General features: G+C 37.8%; 1 protein-coding gene across 3 annotated transcripts in view; it reads left to right on the top strand.

Moving 5' to 3' along the window:
• The window catches only part of FIGN (fidgetin, microtubule severing factor), a 130,707-nt gene that overhangs the window by 102,816 nt on the left and 2,689 nt on the right, over window positions 1–25,202 (top strand). For all 3 annotated transcript variants that reach the window (XM_053597954.1, XM_053597952.1, XM_053597953.1), the window contains one exon: window positions 18,855–25,202. This exon is cut by the window's right edge and continues 2,689 nt beyond it. In XM_053597954.1, coding sequence (XP_053453929.1) covers window positions 18,863–21,109 — 2,247 coding nt within the window. In that variant the 5' untranslated portion in view covers window positions 18,855–18,862 and the 3' untranslated portion in view covers window positions 21,110–25,202. The remainder of the gene's footprint in view (window positions 1–18,854) is intronic.

The raw sequence follows: 25,202 nt of genomic DNA, 5'->3' as shown, positions 1-25,202 counted from the left end.
CGGTAGAGTGCTGTGGCATCATAGCTCATGGCAACCTCAAACTCTTGGACTTAATTATCTTGCCTCAGCTTCCCAAGTAGCTGGGAGTACAGGCGCCCACCACAATGCCCAGCTATTTTTTTGTTACATTTGTCATTGTTGTTTAGCTGGCCCAGGCTGGGTTCGAAACCGCCAGCCTTAGTGCATGTGGCCAGCACCATAACCCCTGTGTTACAGGCACTGAGCCGGGATTTTCTTCTTTATTGAAGGAGAAACAATAAGTTTCTTTAGGCAGCAATTGTTTCTTTCCATATAGCTTTATGTATGTCTTCAAAAGCTAAATGTCTTCTTGAAGGTTGAAATTCTTATTAAATATTTCAATAATAACAGCCAGTCATCATCCTTCTTCTAGTACTAATCTTTACTGAAGTTGGAATGTAGTTAGGCCTATTTTTCCAGAGTGGTTCTTTCTAGTCATATACAGCAATAGTAATGTCCACATGGTTAGCATGTGATGATTTTCTAGTGGTGGTTGTGGATTTGCCTTCATCTTTCCACATTCTCTTTCACCTTGCCCTTCCTTGTGACCAGGGTTTATAACTGTTTGGGAATAGGGATATAGTCAATGGACCATGTAATAGGTCCTGGAACATGAGTCTGCCAAGTGTCTCATAGGAAGATCAGAGTCATAACTGGCTCCTAGGCATGTCTCAGGAACAACGAAAGGAAATCTAGAAGACAAACATACTCTACCTGCCCTACAGCTCCTCCCTATTCTTTTCAAACAAAGAGGTACCTCTCTCTTTCGCCCAATATTTGTCTGAACCATGTGTGTTCTTGATTCTGTCTCTGTTTTGTTGAGGATTTTGTTCCATCAATTCCCACTCATTTCCCACCCATTCAGTGTTGTATCTTTCATTTATCCCTTTCCATAATGTCTTTCCCTTCAGCCTACAGTAGTTTGGCAAACTTTTCCATTAAAGGGTTAGAGAGCAAATATTTTCAGCTTTATGGGCCATACGGTCTCTGCTACACTCTTCAACTTAGTGATACGTACGGTAGCGAATGGGTGTGACTGTGTTCCAGTACAACTTTATTTACAAAAGATATTACACTGGATTTGGCCTGCTGGTTCTGGCATAGTTTGCTGACCCCATATCCCTTAAAAACATCCGTTGGCCCATTCTTCTTTGTCTCGTAAACTCACCATTGCTTCTGACCTCACCCTCTGCTGATGTTCTCCCAGAGTCACCTCTAGCTGCCAAGTGTCTGTTTTCTCTGCTAATCCTACTGGACTTCCTTAAACACTCTATAAACTTTTCCTTCCCTGTCTTGCAGTAGCACGTTCTCTCCCTCTCTGTGCATTTTTCTCTTTGTGCTCATTGAAGAACCTCCAAATCCTCACTGCCTCCTTAAACGTTGGTATAACCCGAGTTCTGTTCTCATCTCATTTACATACTTTCTCTTTGCTGTGTCTGCTATTACCATAGTCTCAATGAATTCCTGTATGCTCTCAGAGCTCCTTGTAAAGCTTTGACTGCTCTCCCATCTTGCCAGCAGCCAACTGATTAGTTGTGCAATCTAATACAACCTTTTTAGAAGGAAGTATGGAGAATTCTCTAAGAACTCAAACTAGACCTGCCATTTAATCCTGCAATCCTATTACTGGGAATCTCCTCAGAAGAAAAAAAAAAAAATCACTTTATCATAAAGAAATTTACACTAGACTGTTTATCACAGCTCAATTTACAATTGCCAAACTGTGGAAACAACCTAAATCCCCATCAATTCAAGAGTAGATTAACAAGCTGTGGTATGTGTATACCATGGAATACTATTCAGCCACTAAAAAAGATGGAGTCTTTACATCATTTGTACTAACCTAGATGTAGTTGAAACACATTCTTCTTAGTAAAGCATCACAAGAATGGAGAAGCAAGAATCCAATGTACTCTATTCTGATATAGGGACAATTGATGACCTAGTACCTTATAGGGGGTGAGGGAAGGGGGAGGAGAGAGATAAGAGGAGGGAGGGGGTGGGGGGGTCACAGTGCGCGACACACCTTTTCTCTTAGAGGTGGGACACAATTTTAAAAGACTTTACCTAACAAATGGAAACTGTGACCTGGTTCTCTGTACCCTCAATGAATCTTTAAACAATTAAAAAATAAAATAAAAACCTTGGGGCAGTTCTTCAAGGAGAGACAAACTGTAGTAATTTTGGGTCACATGATCCAGGTTGTAATTCTGGCTCAGGGGTAGCTTTGGGAATGTTCCTCAAGTTTGTGGAACCTGTTTTGTCATAAATAAAGGCAGATAACAATCTCTCACTGGGAGTTTGCAGGATTAAATATAATATCCACCACAACCTCTTTATTAACTCTTTGACAACGATCTCATAAATATTTCTATTTTTATAGCCATGTCCTTTGAGTGTCCCCTTTCCTTCATTCCTCCACACTCAATTGCTTACCTCATCATTTTGATTCTACCTATAAAATCTTTAAGGATTTTTTTCTCTTCCTTTTGCCTATGGTCAGGCTATGCGTCAGTTTTTTCCCACCTCTAATTTTCCCTATGTATTTTTATTATTTATACTTTGCTGAAGAATAGATCAGGGAAATGCTTTATGTTGGCAGTAGGAAGTCCCTTTGCAATCCGAATTCAATCTATATATCTACCTCCATCCCACCCCATGCATGGACATACACTTCTGTCCCATTTTCTAACTATATCATGTTACTGTGTTTCCAGAATCTTCCAGGCATGCTTGGCTTCATCTGTGTTTATGACCCCAAGTTATGTCTCAGGCAGGAAACATGTCTCTTTTCTAACTGGTGAGATCTTATTCAATCTTCAAGGTTTACTCTGACTGTTAACTCTTCTCTGTAGCCACCTTGCTATACCAAACTTAGAACTAAATGGGTTTTGTGGCTGATTTTTCCCTAGAGATAGGCTATAAGCCTCATCAGGGCAGGGACCTATATTCCCTAGCACTTATGGTAAGAGTTCTTAGATAATAGTATGCATTCAAATATTATTAGAGCGTAATTGTCATTGTCATATTTTAAACAGTGCAGCCATTTGATCCCGTTTTTCTGGTGATAGTAAAGATACCAAGATTCAGAAATTCAAGGATGATATTTTCTTAGGATTCTAGTTTTGAGACTTACAATGGATTTTCTCTGTGTCTATCTACTCGTAATAGATAAATAAGTTGAAAACAGGAAGGAAGGAAAGGAGAGAATTTGTGGCCGACATAACAGAGTCAGAAGAGGAATGGGAGAGAACAGTAAGACCTAAGTAAAAGAAGCAGAATTTTCAGGTTTCATTTTGGTTTGCCTGTTTGCTTGTTTCATAAAAAAGCCTTTTCAGTTCAGGAATATGGCAAGTGATGAAATTGAGTCAGAAGTTATTGGTAAGGCTGATACTAGGTATTGCAGGTGCTTGATAAATTATAGGGACTAATGACTTCTAGTTCTCGAAAATTATTTGCAGGCTTAATTATATACCTTCTGAGTATCTTTAGACTGATGTCTAAATGATATGGCCAAATGATAAAGTATAAAATCTACCTTGTTCACAAAGTCTTAACTGAATAACATGCTCCCCGTAACTACTACCACTTTATTATGCCCAATTGACCCTCCTTTGTGTTACACAATAGCATGTTTACATCTTGTTTGTTTTCTGCACTAGAATCTTTTTTTTTTTAAACTTTTAGGATGGTTTATTCTGCACTAGAATCTTATTAATGCCTGTTTCTCTCCTCTTAGTTCATGGTTCTCAAGTTAGAAATGAAGAACAAGGTAAATTTTGCCAATTTTCTATAAGCCAGGGTTAGATTCTGATGAAGTATCTTTTAACTAGGTACTTAATTCCCAATTAAATGTCATCATTAGAGCTAGCTTTATCATTATGGAATATTAATTTTAAAACTCAACCTGCAGAATAATTCTCGTTCATCATTATTATTATTGTTTTCATGACTATTATTTGTTTTTGTAATAGAAGCAAATTTATAAAACAAACATTTTCTTAATAAAAACACTGATAAATGTTATGATTCACAAATGGAGTTGTTTAAGATTATAAGAAGGCACTCCAAAAGCACTGAATGGGACCCCTTCTTAGTTTTTTGTTTGTTTGCTAATTATCTATGAGTGATTTTAAGATGCAAGATACAAGTTTTCCAGTAGTTTTATGAACTATTTTTTTCTTATGTAGTATTGAATACAAATTCAGTCAGGATGTAAACAGGAAGACATTTTGATCTGAAAGCCATATGAATTCACAAGGGAATGGGTTTGGTTTCTTCTATACTTTGTAATTCAAAGGCGTGCATTCCAAAAAATCAGACGAAACAAGTCATTAATCTGACAGTCTCAGTTCTCATGGCCCTATTGATTCTGAAAGCTGAAAACAGTTTTGGAGGCTTATTGGCTCCAATTAGGAGTCATGGAGCTTTCGAGGTTAGAAGAAACAGCGCATTGGAAGAAGAATCATTGAGTAACGATCTTTCTTAACATTTTATCATGAATGGCTACAAACTTTTGGTCCTCTGATGTTTTTTGTACTTTTTCATTTATTAATTATCTTTATGAACCTATTTTAGGATGCTCAGAATCCTTTTTCAAAGCTGATTATGTCATCTTTTGGGTTGCTTTGAGCAACCAAAAGATATTATCTTACCACGTGAGAAGTTTTATTTCATATGCTTCTGGATCTCTATTGATGGAATAATCAGTGTCGGGTGTACAGAGATACACTTACTTTAGTACATGCATCATCTTGCATGGATGTAACTCCTGTCTTTAGAGGCGTCTAACAATTTTTTTTCCCTTATCAATAAGAAGCCTAGCTAACTCTCATAACCACCCTAGTGCTTATAAATAATATATATCAGCAATACTGCCCTTTAACATTAACAGCTTAATAAATAGTACTGCAAAAAGGAAAAATCAAGAAGGAAAATGGTATTCACGTTTTTAAGAATAATATCTAATGAAGCAATATGATGTTATTTATATCTACCATTATGAAAGGTCAACATTTCTTCAAATATTCTTTTCAGAATGTCCATTTATTCTGTGTTTAACTTAGTGATAGAAATGCCATTTTCCCTTTTAATGATGAGAATATATTTATATTTGGGATAATTTTCTTGCATCATCAAATGACAGGAAGACTTTTTTCTGGAGTGAAGAGACACTGACAAGGAAGAACTTAATAGCTAGTATCAGTTAGCAGTTAGAAAATCCTTGGTTACCATTTGCTAACAAATCCTTGGTTGAAAAACCTCTTGACTAGGTTGGCACTAGCCTAAAATTTGCTGCTCAATGAATATAATCCAGCTATAATGGAAAATAACTACAACTCCAAGTATATTTAAAACAGAAAAAAATATTGCAGTAAATCTAACATCATAGCAACCGATTCATAGAGCTTAATTACGACACTACTAAATGTGAAAATCTATTCAGCGCTAGGAACACTTTTCACATTACATTCACGCTAAAGATTGGCTGTTAAGAGCTCATTACTGGTATTTTTCTAAAGAGTGGTTTATTAAACACAGTTACCTAATAAGCATCTTTGGTGGTGCAAATTGCTGAAAACAGTAATGAGTCTGAATAGACTTCATTTCAATTACGACAGCTTGTCTAGAAAAAACCATTTATATATGTATATATGTGTGTATGCGTGTGTGTGTGTGTGTATACATACATGTACATACACAAGTTTTCCCTTGATGCTTTGGAATCTAACTACAAGACACTACAGAGTTTAAAAAAGAAAGAGCCACCTCTACATTTCCTTTCCACAGCTCCCTAATGAAGAGAGAATTGTCCAAGTCATCATCCAATTTACACACTGGAAAACTGGATGGACAAAGTGGAGTCACAGTCGTGTTTGCTTAAAAACAGCAAAGCCTGCCTTGACTAATATGTCTAAACAAGGTCGCCTTTAGTTTGTCTGGTTTTTCTTCTTCTTCTTAGGACTGTAAACCTTAAAAATGATTCATTCCTTTTGGTTTGTGGAAGTTATTCTCCAGAGTAATAGGCTTACCTTTCAATTATGTTTTATCTGTGGATTGTCTACTTAAAATCATAATGATACAGGAAGCTATTGGACTATGCATCCTAATTATCAGACCACTTTTTAAAATATGTATTAAAAAGAAGAGAAGAAATAAGAGAAACAAAGCTTTGTGAATGTGAACTAGTATTTCAGAAAGTCTAAAGGAATGTTCCTTAGACACCAAACTCGATTTGGTATTTTTAAAAAGTGTGTTATTTAGCTGTATTTAACAGCTAACCTTCTATTAAATCATGCCTGAATATTACTATTCAATTGAAAAAAAAAAAAGCCTGTTATGTAAAAAGCCTTTAAGTGATTAAGCTGTCATTGTGTCATCTGGGTACTCCAGTAACATTTTAATGCTTCTGGGAGCTATGGCCGGGGATGCAATCTACTATTTTATGCTATATTTTCTGAATAGATTCTTTTTAAAGTATAATATCATTTGACATTGAACTGGATAAAATAATTTGTAAAGTAAAATGTGAAAACAAAGGCTGGATATAGGCGCACTGAATAAAAGGAGGGCACGATAAAACATCTTCACCAGAAAAATCTTCACAAGTTAGCTAAGTGATCATATAATGGCCAGAAGATTGAAAGTAAAATATAAACAAAATTACAGTACTCTTGTACGCATTCCGATGCTTTTAAAACGATTCACTTGGACGCATTCTGATGCTTTTAAAACAATTCACATACTAGTTCCTGGTATGTCAGTTCAATAAATAAGAATGTACTTTTAGAACTATGATTCATCATTAATTCTGTGAATTGTCTATTCTGTTAAAAAAATTATTATATAGAAAACACAAAAATAGGGCAGTGCCTGTGGCTCAAAGGTGTAGGGCGCCGGCCCCATATACCAGAGGTGGTGAGTTCAAACCCAGCCCTGGCCAAAAACTGCAAAAAAACAAAATAAATAATTCTAAAGGAACAATTGGATTCTTTCCTATGTAACCCAGTTATATATTTTAAAGTAATTATTTGTTTATTCTGTAAATCCAGACCTATCCAAAATTAAGTATTCAATTAAAGGAGCATTAATAGTATATTTTGAGATCATCAATAAGACTTTGAGTTTTATAAACATGGAATTTTTTTTGAGGAATTTACCTTGGTTTAAGCCACAAATAATGCTTACTTTTGATGAAAATATGATGTGCACATGTTAAATAATTTAGAAGGTGATTTGGTTCCTGAGATTATTAATGAAGCTACTAAAACATAGATCATTTTAGAATGAAAGCAGTTTTTTAGATCTCTTTTTCTTCTTTCTGTCATTTCCCCCCTATTTTCTCTATATCGTTTCCCCAACTGCAAACATAAACTTACATGCACGCACTCAGGCACTTATGTTTTATTTTCTATGGAGTGTACCTGCTGTATTACCTGTGTGGTCGTAGATAGATTTTGGCTTTCATGTTCCTTTAGGGAATTTGAGTGCTGTGAATAAGACAGGACACGATTTAAAGAGGTAGCGGGAAGAATTTGACTTATTTATTCTTATAAACAACAAAAACTGGCACATTTAAAATGAAATTTCTTTCAAGTTACCTGCTAATTCAAAGATGTGATGAGAAAAAAATCTCCCTTTTGCTTAAAATTATTAGCAAGCGCTGATACTTATCCAAAATTTAGGTGGTCAGCAAAATAGTCATAATCACAACTAAGAAGTATCCATGTGATCGCACTCCAGCCTGGGTGACAGAGTAAGACCCCATCAGAAAGAAAGAAAGAGAAGGAAGAAGCATAAGATTTTGAAATGATTTAGAACATACAAAAATAACATCCTTCAAGCTTTTAACTCTGCTGAAAACAATATTCAGAGGAGCAACTTTAACTATTATGTTAAAGTAAGTTATGTTTATTTACAACAGAAGAGATTGAATTGGAATTAATTGGAGAATTACAAGCAAAAGAAGGGGGAGTCTGCATTGCATGTGATTAACATCCATATTGACTGGGTCAGCCATTTATTCATTCAGTGAAAACCTAAACTTTTGTTGTTGTTGTTGTTGTTAACATGACAGCATCCTCCATTGTAAAAGTAGATGATATTGTGTGGTTAAATAATGTCATAGCGGATATAATCAATATGAGAGCAGAAGAGACTTTCTTTTTCTTTTTTTTTTTTTTTTTTAACTTGTAGTCCTTCCTACTGTTAGCATTTTCCCGTGGATTAGGTAGTTGGTCACCCTGTCCAGGGTAGGAAATGCTGCTTCCTTTGAAGATGCTGATATTCTCTCCTGCTTCTGTCTCAGTATGCAGGATCCTTTGTTTTTACAAATGGAAAAAGCCAACAGTGCTAATGACTGTACCGTCATTCACACTGCACCTTAACAGTGTCCAGTTTATCTGGAAATTAGAGCACTCCAATTATAGGTGCTGGTGCCGACAGTAGGCAGGGTGCGGAGAATGAGGTGAGGAAACTACTGTTGTTGCTAAGAGCTCTTCACTTTGAATCTTGGACCACATTGGTTATATTCTAAAGCAGTTTGTCTTCTTAAGTCATCTGATATGGAAAAAAACAACACTAAACCCACCAAAACTCATTTTGTATGTAGTTTTTTCCACTACCTTCAGATCAAAGTTATTTTCTTCAGGCTGGACTAAATCATACACAGGTCCTGGGAGTGAAGGACACTGAATTAATACACAATGTCACCCAGCCCTGACTATGGAATAGTTTTTTCAAAGTCCAAGACACTATTTTGCTATTGCATTAAAAATTAATGCACGAATTGCCAAAAAAAAGAAAAATGAATAAATAACCTAAACAAATTTTGTCTGGGCTTAGCACCCTTTAGAATCATCTAAAGCAAAGAGTTTTTAAGGAGAATGGTTGAGGAATTGTGTACTTAATATTTAAATGATATTCTTATTCCTTTGATTATGTGAGAGATCCCGCAATCTTAAATAAGTAACCTTATATATTTTAAGTAAATGTCTTCTTAGAGTAAGGATCTAGAGAAATAGAAACAGAAAAAGAGGATGAATACAAATTCCACTTTACACAAGGTCATGAGGTTTGGAAGATTCTAAATTTGTTTATGGATCCTTGTCTGATTAGTGTGTTAGGCAAAAAATGAATAGAGTCCAGTTTAAATATAACTAAACTTAGCCTTGCATTTAGATACCTGGAATAAAACAACTACATACAAATAACTGTTCATAAATAGCTATATGTGCACATAGTGGCTAACATAGCATTTTAGGATTGTGACTGAGAAATAAGCCAGCCATGGCATAATTCAGAGTTGGTACTATGCCTGGTTGATGTTAATTAAAAGTACAAATATATTTTATTAGGCAAAACAGTATTTTGAGAATCAACTGGAATAACCTCAGACTTTTTAGGATGAAGGTAATTTATTATCTCTGAGAAGTTCTTTTAAAAATAAAAATTCCAAACACTTAGGCAATGCATAATACTTATAACATTTGAAATTCGCTTTCTGGATCAGTCATGCAGGCTGGATCCTATGAATCCAGCATGGGGCTCTCAGGTTGTGTTAACCCCATTTATCCCTGTATGCTACAGCTCACCTGTTATTTACACACATAAGAGGGTTGATACTGCAGAACAAGGGGAGTGCTCTGTTGTGACACAGGACATACATATTCATTAGCACCGGTAGTCCCTATGGACATATGTGGTATGTCCTGATGATCCTTGTATGACAGAAAGAACCGGGGGAGGGGGGGAGGTAGATGGCCTTAATGGATTGAAAAATGTATCCAAGAGAAAAGGGAAGAGAGGGCATGAGAAATGAAAGGCCATAAAGTAACAACTATAAAGGTTAAATACAAAGCACGATTTAAACTGATTGTAAATTGTCTGAAATTCACAGAGGTAACATAAACAAAATAACATTTGCTTTAGTGTGGGAAAATCAGTCCTCCCTTACCATAGTTAATGACATCTGACCCTAAATACTAAGATTAAAAGTGTAAATCAGGGCGGCGCCTGTGGCTCAAGGAGTAGGGCGCCGGCCCCATATACCGCGGGTGACGGGTCAAGCCCCATCCTGGCAAAATACTGCAAAAATAAAATATAATAAAAGTGTAAATCATTTGTATATATTTTTTTCCATTTTTATTTTTTTATTGTTGGGGATTCATTAAGGGTACAACAAGCCAGGTTACACTGATTGCATTTGTTAGGTAAAGTCCCTCTTGCAATCATGACTTGCCCCCAGAGGGTGTGGCACACACCAAGGCCCCATCCCTCTCCCTCCTTCCCTCTCTCTGCATTTGTATATTTTTAATAGCATATGTAGGTCAAGTCATGTATTCTTCTAAATTGTTCACTGCGGAATATACAGCATTTTGGAGATTGCTTTATACATCGTATTAGATTATTCAAAATTTTTTATACAGGATTCTTTTTACATTCACTTTCACATGCCAAAAACAAATTCTAAATTATAATTTTAAACCATGTGGATTTGTGTAAGTGTGGTGGTATGTTCACTTGTATACTTTAAGTAGTGGAAATTTTAGGGTACCCACAGGAAAAAAAAGTACTTGCTTGAATTACGATCATAATTACTTAGGTTGCTTTAAGTGATATGGTTGGTGCCTATCCTCATCATATATTGAATATAAGTTTAGTGGTCTAAAACTGACATTTATTTCATCAGTGTAATTTGCTTTGCATTTATGCATTCACCCTCATGAATACAAGCTATTTTCTTATATATGGCTTGCATATTAAAAATAATGAACAAGCAGACCCATGCAGGCCAAATTTCGTCATCAGTATAACATTCTAGGAAAATAGCCATCTTACATTTGGTCACATTTTGATGAGTGAATATTTTCTTGCTATGAGTAAAAGGCATTGCATTTTAAGGAATCTAATTCAGATCATAAGCTACCCGACAAACAAGATCTGTCATTTACCCTGATACCACCTACCCAAAAGCTTTCTCTAAGAAATAAGCATAACTTTAGAACAGCTTAAATAGTCTCTCAAAAGCTGTGCTGAAGTTCATATAATAAACTAATAGGAGATGCTTTACTATTAAATTAAGCTTTGGTTTGTGCTATGAGACCCTATAGCATGTTTAAAGGAGTATTTTAGGAATGGTGAAGATGGACACACGGAAAATAACAAGAAATAATACCTATAATACCTGACAAATCAGAGGAAGGGGAAAAACCTTGACACAGCGAGCTGTGACCAGCTTTTTAAGATACCATTATTCATCATTCCACACTGTTGTACTAAGGACACTGAATCAAGAAGAAAATGGTCAATTATTTTCCCTGTCTTGTAATTCAGAGGGCAGAGATGCCCCCTTATTATGAAAAAAAAAATTTGCAAGAAATGTTTAAAGTTTTAGAGCCGGATACTTGCTACTTTTTTTTTTTTTTTTTTTTTTTGGCCAGGGCTGGGTTTGAACCCGCCACCTCCAGCATATGGGGCTGGTGCCCTACTCCGTTGAGCCACAGGTGCCACCCGATACTTGCTACTTTTCAAGGAAATAGAAGTGAGGAAAACAAAACAGGACCTTGAACCTTCAGAGTGAAGTCTTAAATTCAAATGCCTCTGAGCTTTTAAAAAATATGTGTGTAGTCGTCCATGGTTGGAAAATATTTTCAACAAAATGTTATTAACTTAGGTACTCTTAATAGTAATCTAGTAAAGTAGATGATCTATATTATCTGAGTTTTGTAGTTGAGAAAGTGAATCTGATATGCTTGAGGCACTTAACCAAGGTTAGAACGAATAAGTGATGGCAAAAGCAATGCCAGTGTTCTGAGTCTCAAACCTGGAATTTTTACCCTTCAAACGAGTTTCTAGAACTTTCTTTCTGTTCACTCCTTTAGTTACTTTCTATCTCAACAATCCAACAATGACCCCAAATCTAGTACCGTATTACACAAAATAGCATCCCCACAGGACAGCATACCAAGGGAAATACCAAACTGACAGAGAGGCTGTCCGAATTGGAATAGGTAATTTTAAAGTTCTGTTAATCTCTCAGATCAAAGGGTCCCATTTTGGAGAATTTAGAATATGAAACTATGAAGAAGGCAGAAAGCCGGAAAAGGTTTTATGACCTTGTAAAAAAAAAAACAAATTCCCTTGATTTAACACCTGAGCATTGAACAACAAAGCTTTGCATGTATTTGGCGCTTTATTTGTTGACTAAGTAAATTTGGCAGGTCCTTTATCACATTCACCTTACAAAGGCCTTCTAATTTTGGCGCTCTAAAGAAGGAACCAAATTAGGTAAAGGAGGTATGCAATTTCAGTGCTTCTTTCCCTCACTTTGTTCCTTACTGTTACTTTCAGATCTGGCATCGTATTTTAAGGCTAGGAGTTACTGGGGAGTAGACTGGGAAAGTTTCTAGATCAGATGGGTTAGTACAAGTTATACTAGATAATACTGTGTTGGCTTATGAGGATGAGTAGGCAAAAGGAAAGTGCTACTTAGTCTGCTCAAACGTTTCGTTTGCTCATCGCTCCCCTTGGAGAATATGACAGCACAGGGCCAGTTTTCAGCTCCAGGAGGTTTACCGTCCCCTCTCAGAAGGTTGTTCACTGCATATATTCATATTTTCAGTCCATGGATTTGCTGCTTTCTACTTGAAATGTTGAATGCTCTATGTTCTGTCATTTCCAACCTAAGAGATGATGAATCTGTTGCATTATTACTCTGAGAAGGCTAAAAACTATTTTTGCAGTATTTACCACAGCAGTGATTGTTTTCCAGAGGAGACATTTCTAAATATTGTATTACATTTTTTTAAATATTAAAAAATAATAATGAAAGGTTCAGAGGTATAATAGCCCAAAGGAATGTAATGGGTATAGTGATGTTATCATGCAGGCCTGTGTGAGCACTGTGCATCTAGTCTAGAGCAAGCAAGCCCACCGTGCCTGCAGGGGTTTGCCTCAGGTTCCTGCCCTTACGAAGAATGAGAAAACCTACAAAAGGAGGCCAGGTCTCTAGCAGTCAGAATTTCCCTGTGGGAACATTATAGGAGAGAGCAACCTTTGCAGACCTGATAAACTATTGAATAGCATGCATATATTAGGAATGGGGCGGAGAAATGAGTGCCTAAAAGTGACATTTATGGGAATATGTGTTAAAAATAGATTTTAAATGGCCAACCCGTTTATTTCCAATTTCTTCCCATTCTGAAAGTGGTTTTTATTTATAACTGTTTCTTTGTAATTTTGAAGCTGTGGCAAGACTTAAAGAATGTTAGAGTTGTTTTATTTCAAAACTAAAATCAAAATGGAAGAAGTAAGTCCAGGAAGTAATTGTTAAGTAATTAAACCTAAGTTATAAAATGGTCAGGTTGAGAGGAATGGAAAATGTTATCCAAACCATCTAGACTTATGGTAAATATAGACTTGCCCATTTACAGATACATAAATCATCCTATGCCAGTGAAATAAGAACAAAATGCTCAGATGTTTTACTGTAGTACCTATCACTCCCATATAACACTTCTGCTAAATTATCTTAAAAACAATTTTCTATTAAATTATGTATTTATTTACTTATTTATTTTTTTAGAGACAGAGTCTTACTTTGTCGCCCTCAGTGCTGTGGCATCACAGCTCACAGCAACCTCCAGCTCTTGGGCTTAGGTGATTCTCTTGTCTCAGACTCCCAAGTAGCTGGGACTACAGGTGCCCGCCACAAGGCCCAGCTATTATTTTGTTGCAGTTTAGCTGGGGCCGTGTTCGAACCCACCACCCTCAGTATATGAGGCTGATGCCCTACTCGCTGAGCCACAGGCACTGCCCTAAATTATGTATTTAAAAAACAAACACATTGCATCATGAAATTTGCAGGCTGTATTAAGAATTTTCCAATCCTGGGCAGAGCCTGTGGCTCAAGGAGTAGGGTGCCAGCCCCATATGCTAGAGGTCGTGGGTTCAAACCCAGCCCTGGCCAAAAACTGCAAAAAAAAAAAAGAATTTTCCAATCCTTTCAAAAATAAAAATTGATGTTTTGGAACAACTCTTTAATTATTTTTTATTTTATTTATTTTTTTTGTCTCTTTTGGCCGGGGCTGGGGTTTGAACCCGCCACCTCTGGCATATGGGACCAGCGCCTACTCCTTGAGCCACAGGTGCCGCCCCTCTTTAATTATTTTTAATAACTATTTTTCTCTTCCATTTTCTGAATTTTTATTGTATTTGTTTAAGCTATTTTCAAGCAATAGTAGGAGTCACTATTCTAGAGTCACATTTTAATAATATTAAAGTAGTATTGATTCTGAGATCTGTCTGCTCACGTACGAAAAGAAACTGAATGAAAGCTGTTTTTAAAATTCAACTCATGCCGGGCATGGTGGCTCATACCTATAATCCTAGCACTCTGGAAGGCTGAGGAGGGTGGATTGCCTGAGTTCAGGAGTTTGAGAACAGTCTGAGCTAGAGCCCCGCCTGAGCTAGACCCCGTCTCTAAAAATAGCCGGGCATTGTGGTGGGCGCCTGTAGTCCCAGTTACTGCGGAGGCTGAGGCAAGAGAATGGCTTGAGCCCAAGAGTTTGAGGTTGCTGTGAGCTATGATGCCATGCATTCTACCCAGGGTGACAAAGTGAGACTCTGTTTCAAAAAAAGAAAGAGAAAAAGAAAATAGAAATAAAAATAAAACTCACCTCATTATTTGGATGCCAACTTAAGTGACACAAGTGTGCTGCTTCTTACAGATAATAGCAGTGCAGTCAAATGGAGCATGATTTTTGCATTCAGAGAACATTTGGCTCTGTGTGTTCCTTCCATTTCACATCAGAAATACTACCACCAGTAAACAGAACAACGAGAAAAGCAATTTTGGCATTACTTCCAACTAGGGTTAAAATTCAGGAAACCAATGAAAAGGGTCTTTGTGCTTCCAAATCCAGGATGATCTCCTGACCACTGGCTCCTTCAGCTACTACTACTAATAAGAACTAGTTTATGGAATTAACTATTAACTTATGCTTTCAAATAATATTAATGATTTCGAAACACTGCACAGCTTTTCGTGTTTCAGGGGCTATGAATAATTTTGTTTTCTTAAGGTTAAGCAAAACTTAGTCTTGCATTCTGCTGTCCTGCTGAGGTTATTTAGCATGTTATTTAGTATGCACCAATGAATAAACTTTTAATTATCGGGGTAAACATATGCAAAAATAGCATGAGAATCAAAAGACAATGATGTATCCAGTAATTGTTCCAGATAAATAGTTTTAATAGGATCTTTGCTTAATTTCATATGAAAATAGATGTCTTATGAAATTTAGTTCTGCTAGAGTTAAACTATGCAGTAATTCCCAGTGAAATGGATAATCTATATTATTTAAACTGTCTTTTATAATAATTTCAACTTATCGAAAGCATTTTTGCATTTCTTTTAATAAATGATTTAACAAGAAAACATTACATGTGTAACTAGCCAAAATAAGAGGAAGGCTTTATCTCTTGCTTTAAAAAAAGAAAAGTAATGAATCTAAATCTAAAGCAGTTTCATTTTAATTAAAGAGTATAGTATTTTTTAATCAAATTTGTTAGATATAGGCAGCACCTGTGTCTCAATGAGTAGGGCGCCAGCACCATATACCGAGGGTAGCAGATTCAAACCCAGCCCCAGCCAAACTGCAACAACAACAAAAAATAGCCAGGTGTTGTGGTGGGCACCTATAGTCCCACCTACTCGGGAGGCTGAGGCAAGAGAATCGTCTAAGCTGAAGAGCTAGATGTTGCTGTGAGCTGTGATGCCACAGCACTCTACCGAGCGTGACAAAGTGAGACTCTGTCTCCAAAAAAAAAAAAAAATTGTTAGGTATATTTCTTACCTAATGCCAATGATGGCTTAGCTCAGCTAACTAAAAGGAAGCCATGTTCTTTAACTCTGTGTGTGTGCAGGTGTATGTGTTGTGGTAAATTCCATTACCTGTGACTTCTAAATTATTTTCTGAGTCCTTGCTTCAAGACGTTCATTCATGTTTCTTCTATATCAATCGAATCAAATTTCTCCTCACAGAATATGTTTTTCCTTATTTCTATACTGTGTATTTTGACATTTTAAAGAAAAACTCTTACTAGAAATTCCCTAGAAATAATTTACAGGGCTAATGAATTTGTAAGTCTTTTAGACAGTTCTACATTAGAATCACATTAATATTCTCTTCCTTTTTATAAGGCTTGAAGTAAATCCCATGACACTAGAAGAATTTAGATACTGATTACTTGCGATTGGTTCCTGGTGATTTGCTCTTAATAATTTTCAGTTGAATTTAATGAAAGTATGATTCCTGAAATGCTGCTTCATTAAAATTGCATCTTTTCCCCTTTAAGTGTGGTTTCGGTCATTTCACCCATTTTGCGGTGTGTTTTTCTCCCCCTTAAAAAGTAATGATTGAGAAAGCAGAAATAATTAAGAATAGCACTTTAGTTCTTCCTAGAACTCACCCTCAGAGTTTCTCTGAGTGAAATGATGCAAGCTTCACGTCGTCTGGATTTTATAATATTATTTTCCAATTTGATGCTCTTATTTAATATTATATAAAGGGTTAAAACAGAAATATGGAAATTTGGGGTAGCTAAAGGGAAGTGAAAGAATCTGTTGCATATACAAGAGAAGTAAGGTTTTTGGTATTTTTACATATATATGTACACACACATTTATTAAGTTACACTGTGCAGCATTTGGAGTTAATTTAACTGAGTTGTGATTTGCAAATGAATATCTACATGGATCCCTTTAAAAAATCCAAATGCAAATGACCACAACTGCAGTAAAATATATTTGCAAATGAATCCTGTTGCTTTATTCATTTATTGTGTAATTACTGCAATCCTTCCCACCTTGTTTTCAGTATTTCTTAATCATTAAGTCGGAAGCATGACAGCAGTGCCAGCCCTGGCATGATTCTCTTTGACTAAAACCTTGTAAATTAACACAATTAGCACAGCATCATCCTGCTAATTAACTTCCAGTGTCTGGTGCAGTGGTTTTGCAAACAAGGAAGAGGGAGTCAGAAGGGAATCAACATGCCATTCTGTTACCAAACTGTGTGCTGTGTTCTGTTAAGCTCAGTAAGTCAAAGCTAGCCATGTCAGAAGCCAGAGTCAGGCAAGGAAGAGCCAAAGGGCTTGGGGGAGGAGCACAGAAGGGGGTCAAAGCTGTCAAAATAGACTGGTAATTCCAAAGGGAGCTTGTGCCACAGATGCTTCCCATAGACCAGGCTTCCTCGTCATCAAGGCATCTCTGCCAGAGGGCACAAGACAGTTTGCAAAATTCACTTTGGGTAATACAAAAGAGATTAAGGCGGCTTGCTTAATATAGCTGTACCAGAATAGGAAGTGTTCGAACCACGCTGAGATTAGAATGGGATGAGCCAGCATGGGGGGCAGGGGAAGGGGTTCTAGTCCTCTTCTGTAATAAACCACATTTGAGGCTCCCAGGGTGCATTATAAATCTCGTTGGGCCCTGGTTTCTTAATCTGTGAAATAAGGTAATTTTTAAGGTCTCTTTAAAATGTAAAATTCAAATGATTCTTTGATTCGAATTGGCTGGTATTTTTTTCTGAAGTGAGAAAATATTTATTTTATAGTTTGCTGCATAGTCAACTTGGCTTCACTTAATAATACAGCAGATTATAGAGTTACCCATACGATCTTATTGTCTAGCTGCACTCCTCTTGCTTACGCCACACAACGCTTCCTGTAAAAATGTGAAGAGTTAGAATTCAGATTTTCTCTCCATTTTTACCTTCCCTTTCCCCTTGGTTTCTTCTCTCCCTCCCCTCCCATATACCCATCTGAAAATGTAATATATATAAGAGGGATATATTATGTGTGTGTGTGTGTGTGTGTGTGTGTGTGTGTGTGTGTGTGTAGATACACACACGTATATTCTCCCCTCTTAGTACCTTGGAGTCTATAAGGGGAGGAGGGAATTCTAAGAGAAGGAGGGAGAACGCTAGAAGACCGACAGACAAGTGATGCTTGTTTTTTTTTTCAGAGACTCAACAACAGAACTGAGAGGCAGAAAGGAGCCAGTTGTAATTCATACCGAGTTGTAGGCTTTGTGGGATGAAAGCGATGGAGCGCTGCCTGGGAGATTGCTTTGCTGCACTCCACGAAGCAGATTGGAAACTGTCGTGGACCACTTTAGATGAGAGTTGGATTATGGAATGACCTGCTATGTCTGTGTCATATTGTTCTGCGCAGGGAGCATTATACTGTGCTAACTAGGTGTTCAGTACCAAATAAAGAGAGGTATCCTAGATGTGATCTGTCAGCTGTGTCTCATTTTTATATTGGTTAAAATATAAAAGAGAAACTGTGATGTGAACAGACAGAATAGCTAGATATTGTATATGTTAATACTTTACATGCAAGATATTTAAAAGGTGTGTGCATATTTTATTGTAAGGGCCTGTGACTGGATTCTCATTTGACAGGAATGTGTGTGTACATATATACCTGTATGTGTTTGTGTGTATGGGTCTGTGTATAGGTATGGTAGGTAATCTCATGGGTGTGACAAAAATAGATTTTCTTATGACTTAAAAATGTAAGAAATTTAGGTCTTCTACAGAGCTTTTTATTTTTTTTAATTCAGTTTACTTTTAATACAGGGCTTAAATTTAACCTAAAGAGTATCTATGATAAAGATCATAATACATATTCCAAAATGTGGAAATCTTTTCAAGTTTACCTATCATTAATGAAAAATAATAAGTAACAGAAGAAATTGAGGGGAAAAAAGCTTTGTACGTTCTGATGAATATCTAAGTACATTAACTTCTTTCCTCCCACATTCTTAGGCTTGAAGATGCAGTGGACGCCGGAGCATGCCCAGTGGCCAGAACAGCACTTTGACATCACTTCAACCACTCGGTCTCCTGCCCACAAAGTTGAAGCCTACCGAGGGCATTTGCAGCGCACCTATCAGTATGCCTGGGCGAATGATGACATATCTGCTCTAACTGCATCCAACCTATTAAAAAAATATGCAGAGAAGTATTCTGGCATTTTGGAAGGTCCCGTGGACCGACCTGTACTCAGCAACTATTCAGATGCACCGTCAGGACTAGTGAACGGTCGGAAGAATGAAAGTGAACCCTGGCAGCCTTCCTTGAATTCGGAAGCTGTTTATCCCATGAACTGTGTTCCCGATGTTATCACTGCCAGCAAAGCTGGAGTCAGTTCAGCCCTCCCTCCAGCAGATGTCTCTGCAAGTATAGGGAGCTCTCCTGGGGTAGCCAGCAACCTGACAGAACCTAGCTATTCAAGTAGCACCTGTGGAAGCCACACAGTACCTAGTCTTCACGCAGGCCTCCCATCTCAGGAATATGCCCCGGGATACAATGGATCGTATTTGCATTCTACTTACAGCAGCCAGCCAGCACCTGCACTTCCTTCACCTCATCCGTCTCCTCTGCATAGCTCTGGGCTCCTGCAGCCACCACCACCACCTCCCCCTCCACCAGCCCTGGTCCCAGGCTACAATGGGACTTCTAACCTCTCCAGTTACAGCTATCCCTCCGCTAGCTATCCTCCTCAGACTGCTGTGGGGTCTGGGTACAGCCCGGGAGGTGCGCCCCCTCCTCCTTCAGCATACCTGCCTTCAGGAATTCCTGCTCCCACTCCCCTGCCCCCCACTACTGTTCCTGGCTACACCTACCAGGGTCATGGCTTGACGCCCATCGCACCATCGGCTCTGACAAACAGTTCGGCAAGTTCTCTCAAAAGGAAAGCTTTCTATATGGCAGGGCAAGGAGATATGGACTCCAGTTATGGAAATTACAGCTATGGCCAACAGAGATCTACACAGAGTCCTATGTACAGAATGCCCGACAACAGCATTTCAAACACAAATCGGGGAAATGGCTTTGACAGAAGTGCTGAAACATCATCCTTAGCATTTAAGCCAACAAAGCAGCTAATGTCCTCTGAACAGCAAAGGAAATTCAGCAGCCAGTCCAGTCGGGCTCTGACCCCTCCTTCCTACAGTACTGCTAAAAATTCACTGGGATCAAGATCCAGTGAATCCTTTGGGAAGTACACGTCTCCAGTAATGGGTGAGCATGGGGACGAGCACAGGCAGCTCCTCTCTCACCCGATGCAAGGCCCTGGGCTCCGTGCAGCTACCTCATCCAACCACTCTGTGGACGAGCAACTGAAGAATACTGACACGCACCTCATTGACCTAGTCACCAATGAGATTATCACCCAAGGACCGCCAGTGGACTGGAATGACATTGCCGGTCTGGACCTGGTGAAGGCTGTCATTAAAGAGGAGGTTTTATGGCCTGTGCTGAGGTCAGATGCATTCAGTGGACTGACAGCCTTACCTCGAAGCATCCTTTTATTTGGACCTCGGGGAACGGGCAAAACATTATTGGGCCGATGCATAGCTAGTCAGCTGGGGGCCACATTTTTCAAAATTGGTAGTTCTGGACTTGTCGCCAAGTGGTTAGGAGAAGCAGAGAAAATCATCCACGCCTCTTTTCTCGTGGCCAGGTGTCGCCAGCCCTCGGTGATCTTCGTTAGTGACATTGACATGCTCCTCTCCTCCCAAGTGAGCGAGGAGCACAGTCCAGTCAGTCGGATGAGAACCGAATTTCTGATGCAGCTGGACACTGTACTCACTTCGGCTGAGGACCAAATCGTAGTAATTTGTGCCACCAGTAAACCAGAAGAAATAGATGAATCTCTTCGGAGGTACTTCATGAAACGACTTTTAATCCCACTTCCTGACAGCACAGCGAGGCACCAGATAATAGTACAACTGCTCTCACAGCACAATTACTGTCTCAATGACAAGGAGTTTGCACTGCTCGTCCAGCGCACAGAAGGCTTTTCTGGACTCGACGTGGCTCATTTGTGTCAGGAAGCAGCAGTGGGCCCCCTCCATGCCATGCCAGCCACAGACCTTTCAGCCATTATGCCCAGCCAGTTGCGGCCCATTACATATCAAGACTTTGAAAATGCTTTCTGCAAGATTCAGCCTAGCATATCTCAAAAAGAGCTTGATATGTATGTTGAATGGAACAAAATGTTTGGTTGCAGTCAGTGATAACTTCTTTAGAAAAAAATGTAATGAATGTTGGCACACACACATAAAACCTGCTACATAGGGAATAGAGCCCCTTTCCAGTAGTGTTTAAATTGCAAAGGGTACTGGGGAAGACGCCGATCAAAGTTGCATCTTTAGAGTCAGGGTAGATTTGGAGGAAAAGTGCATCAAATGAGAGCTTCTGATTTGAAAGCCCCAGATGACAGAAAGCATATGTGGATGCTCAGTTCGGTTCAAGCTAGACAACACTCACCAAGGAGCAAGGTGCAAGTGTGTTGATTTCAGAAGGACATGAACCTCGTGTGTTGATTCCATTCTGCTGTTCTCGAGATTTAGTTGCTGTCAAGTGCCTGGAGTGGTGCTTTATTTTTTGTTTGCCTCACAATTACATTGGTGGCATGTGCTAATATAAAGAGCTTTAACTTCAAACATTATTGGACTAAAGAGATGAACGGTTGTGTTGTGACAGAAAACCAGATTTTTGCCATTTTAAGAGCAACAGTATTCCTCAATCCTGTCTGTTCTGCAGTATTAAGCTAAGAACAGGTAAAACAGGGTAACGGTAATCTGGACCTTAATTTCTGCAGTTCATTTCTTTTAATGTTCTTGTCTGCAAAAACTCAGGAAAGTGATTGTGATTTGTACAGTACCTCAAAGGAATGTGTTGAAAGCACTATGTACTGCTGAGAGTAATAGGATAGGCTTCAATGTTACTTTATATTAAAATGTATGTTTACCTCAACAATTGGAAAATAGCAAGGAAAATTACTTTGAATGTATCCAGAAAAATATTGAAGTGTGATACAACTGAATATTTACAATTTAAAGTAGAAATGGAAGGATTTAAAAAAATAAGAAGTTCTTTTACTAAATATGGGGAATTAACCAGAGCGGAATAATCCTGTGTTGTCAATAACTACAAGAGTTCTTAGTACATTGCTCCTTGATAATTAAGTGAAAATGTTCTTAAAAGGTACACTGGTTAATTGCAAGTTACTTATTCAGTTTATGTTAGTGTCTAGAACAGTCAGCCACAAGACCTGTTTAGGACCCTGAAAGTCACAGTCCCTAAAATAAGCGACTGCCTTTCACTGCTTACCTGGTAGTGCTGGCAGTGGTGGTTGGCAAGTTATCTCTTGGAACTGCTGGGAATGGTATCATTCTATTCACTAATCTAGCTTATAGGCTTGCTGTGCTGTTTGATAGAATGCAGAGGATAGCAACCAAAACAGTAACACACGGATAAAAACAAAAAACAACCAACCAACATAGATGTATAATTATCTCCACAAAGAACCTTTACATCACCCCTCCCTTCTTTTGGACTCCATTCTTGTCAGTGCAATTTTGCTTCTCATTTTGTAATCTGAGCTGTAGTCCTCCTCTGTTTATTTCTACCTCAGTTTTGTTACATTTCTCTTGGAAAGTAAAGTAGAAAATTGGACTTTTGAAAGTGGACACACACTCTGCAATACAGTTTGCCAAATTCTGTTTTCTCCCATCTTTCCCCTTAAGTCTAGTTTCCACAAACACCAGTATTTATACTACGTCCAGCCCGGTCTACCACTCCCCTCTTGGCATACGTGGCATTTTTCTTAATTTCCCATTACTCTCCTACTCCCCACCAAGTTGTTCTTTGTATCCTTTAATGCTTTATGTGCAACTTTTCATTGATAGCTGGCTGATGTTCAGCAATACCTCTGAGCAGTTACAGTGCAGCAGTAGCTTTCAGGAGCCACTGCCCATGCATAAGCAGAACAGCTGGCTTTTTGAATGTATTTTTCCTGGTTTCCCCCACACACACCCCCGTTTCCTTTTTTAGTTTAGAGATGCAGTAACAAAACTGTTTCAAAGCACTGGCATTTTGTGTATTCAATATAAGTGGTGTACATTTTTAAAAAAATTAAATAAATGCAATGAGAAGCCCCAAGAAAGGTCTTTCTGTTATTTTTTTCTTTCAAAAATTTTTCTCAATCTCATTCGCAATGTCCAATTCTCTGAAACACTTAACATAGAGAAAGCTAATGAGGATTCATGATATTTCTGAAACTTCATCATGCTTGATCGTTAGTCCCTGTTTTTAGTTTTCATGTTGCTACAAACTGAGCAAATGAACCAGAATTTAATTTACTATGATGTTCTAGCAATTACAACTGTGCTTACATATAAATATTCTGTATTAAAAAGCAGTGCCTTTCATTAAGGATACAAAAAATAATACTTAAGTACATCCTCTGCTTTTCACAAGTGAATAAATGCTACAATCGTATTCTGGGTCTACCCTGCACATCCTTTGTTGTAAGGAAATTCTAATATCCACATTAACTTGTAGGTTCATATTGATCTCACTGACAAGTTTACTTTTGCACAGTGCTGACCTATTTTCTGTCTTTTAGATATTACATTTCATATCCGCCAACATGCTGTGTTCACTTGAAAGCATCTGGCAAGTTTTGACAAACCCAGTCTTATTTAGACAACTTCGGAAAATCCAATATTGACCCACATTTTTTTTTCTTTTTTTTTGTGGCTGGTAAAACTTAATGCCAAATATATGACTGCACTATTGTGTGTTACACTCATTTATAAAACTGAAAATAAATTGAAGTCATACATCTTGGCTTTTAGCTTTAAATGACTTAAAAATTAGAGCTATGAGTGACTTAAAAATGAGTTTGAGATGTGAGTGGTCAGAAATTTGTGTTTTTAGGCAGAAGCTGAAGTGTGTGATTTTCATTTAGCCTCACAAAATCCAAGATTTGATCTCTTAGGAAACTGGACATGTTGAAGAAACGAAGATCTTTTAGAGGAGATGAGGCTGACCTCTGAGTGGATAGTGGTCCCCTGTGAGTCTTTGATTCTTCATGGCAGTGTTATGAGCTCTTCTGTAGACTAGCCTAATAATGAGCTCTTTTCTGGTCCTCCATTCTGGAAGTTGGGGTGGGGGTGGGGTGCCACATCCTCAGAAGTGAATATGTGCAATTGGTGACCGCACAACTGAGTCATCGGGCTTCATACTATTGGCCTCTTTTTGACTGCTAAGAATTTGGAGAAGGCTACTAATGAAGGTAAGGTAAGGAGCCAGTCCAAATCCCTCACCGTCTGGCCGGGTGACTGAGCCAGACGTAACAGCCCCTAATTCCCTTATTCCCAACTGCAATAATGTTTCCAACAGGGACAAAAAGGAAATGAAGGAAACTACTTCAGTATTGGGATCAACAGAAATTCAAGAGGTAGTCCGTAATGACCTTATATGTGACACAAGTGGAAATACTCCATACTTCTGGACTACTTCTCTCCAAAATACTTAGAACATTAGTGACAACATGGAAAACTTTGCTGACTGAGCTGATCAATGGAATGTGAAGGCAGTATACTTTAAGGCTATTTACTTTCACACGGAGTGTTTATCTATTAGTCAGTTTGTATTCTACTCAAATGCAGATAGACGGGTATAATGTTTTCTTGTGCATTTGAAACCTATCAAGGAGAAAATAAACCATTCCACTAAAATACATAGGCCAAACACCATCTGGGAAAGTGATAAAAGCTAACCAGAGGCTATGCTATATAAAATAGCAAGGTCAATTTACATGGGTTGCATAGTACTAGGCTATGCAGTTTTCAAAAGAATACATCCAAAAAATCCAAATTAATTCCTACAATAGGTCTTTGTAAATTTAAATGTATCTGTGGGTTGGAAAGTATGTTTTAGAGACATTCAGAGTTTCTTACTCTAAAAATGTATCCAACTCCAAGCAGAAAGATGCTTCTATAATCCCATTCTCATGTTTCTTAGCAAGAACTGAATCACGATCATTGAATCCATATTTTGCAAAGTGAAAGGGACACTATTGAGGCCGCTAAAGTAAAGTTCTAATATATATATATATATAAAATTAGCGTGTTTGTGTATGTGTGTGTTCTGTTTTCACCACCACCTATTTGAACTTTAAAACAAACATCTATTTGACATTATTCATATGGAACTGGTTACTTCTTTCTTCATACGTGAGAGGTACTACATGACCACTTTATGATTCAAAGTGTTTTAACATGATTTTTCTTTTGAAAAGTAAGGCCTTCAGTTTTT

The sequence above is a fragment of the Nycticebus coucang genome, chromosome 7, assembly GCF_027406575.1.
Source record: "Nycticebus coucang isolate mNycCou1 chromosome 7, mNycCou1.pri, whole genome shotgun sequence".
In the NCBI taxonomy this organism is placed as follows: domain Eukaryota; kingdom Metazoa; phylum Chordata; class Mammalia; order Primates; family Lorisidae; genus Nycticebus; species Nycticebus coucang.
This window is presented reverse-complemented; position numbering and strand designations above follow the sequence as displayed.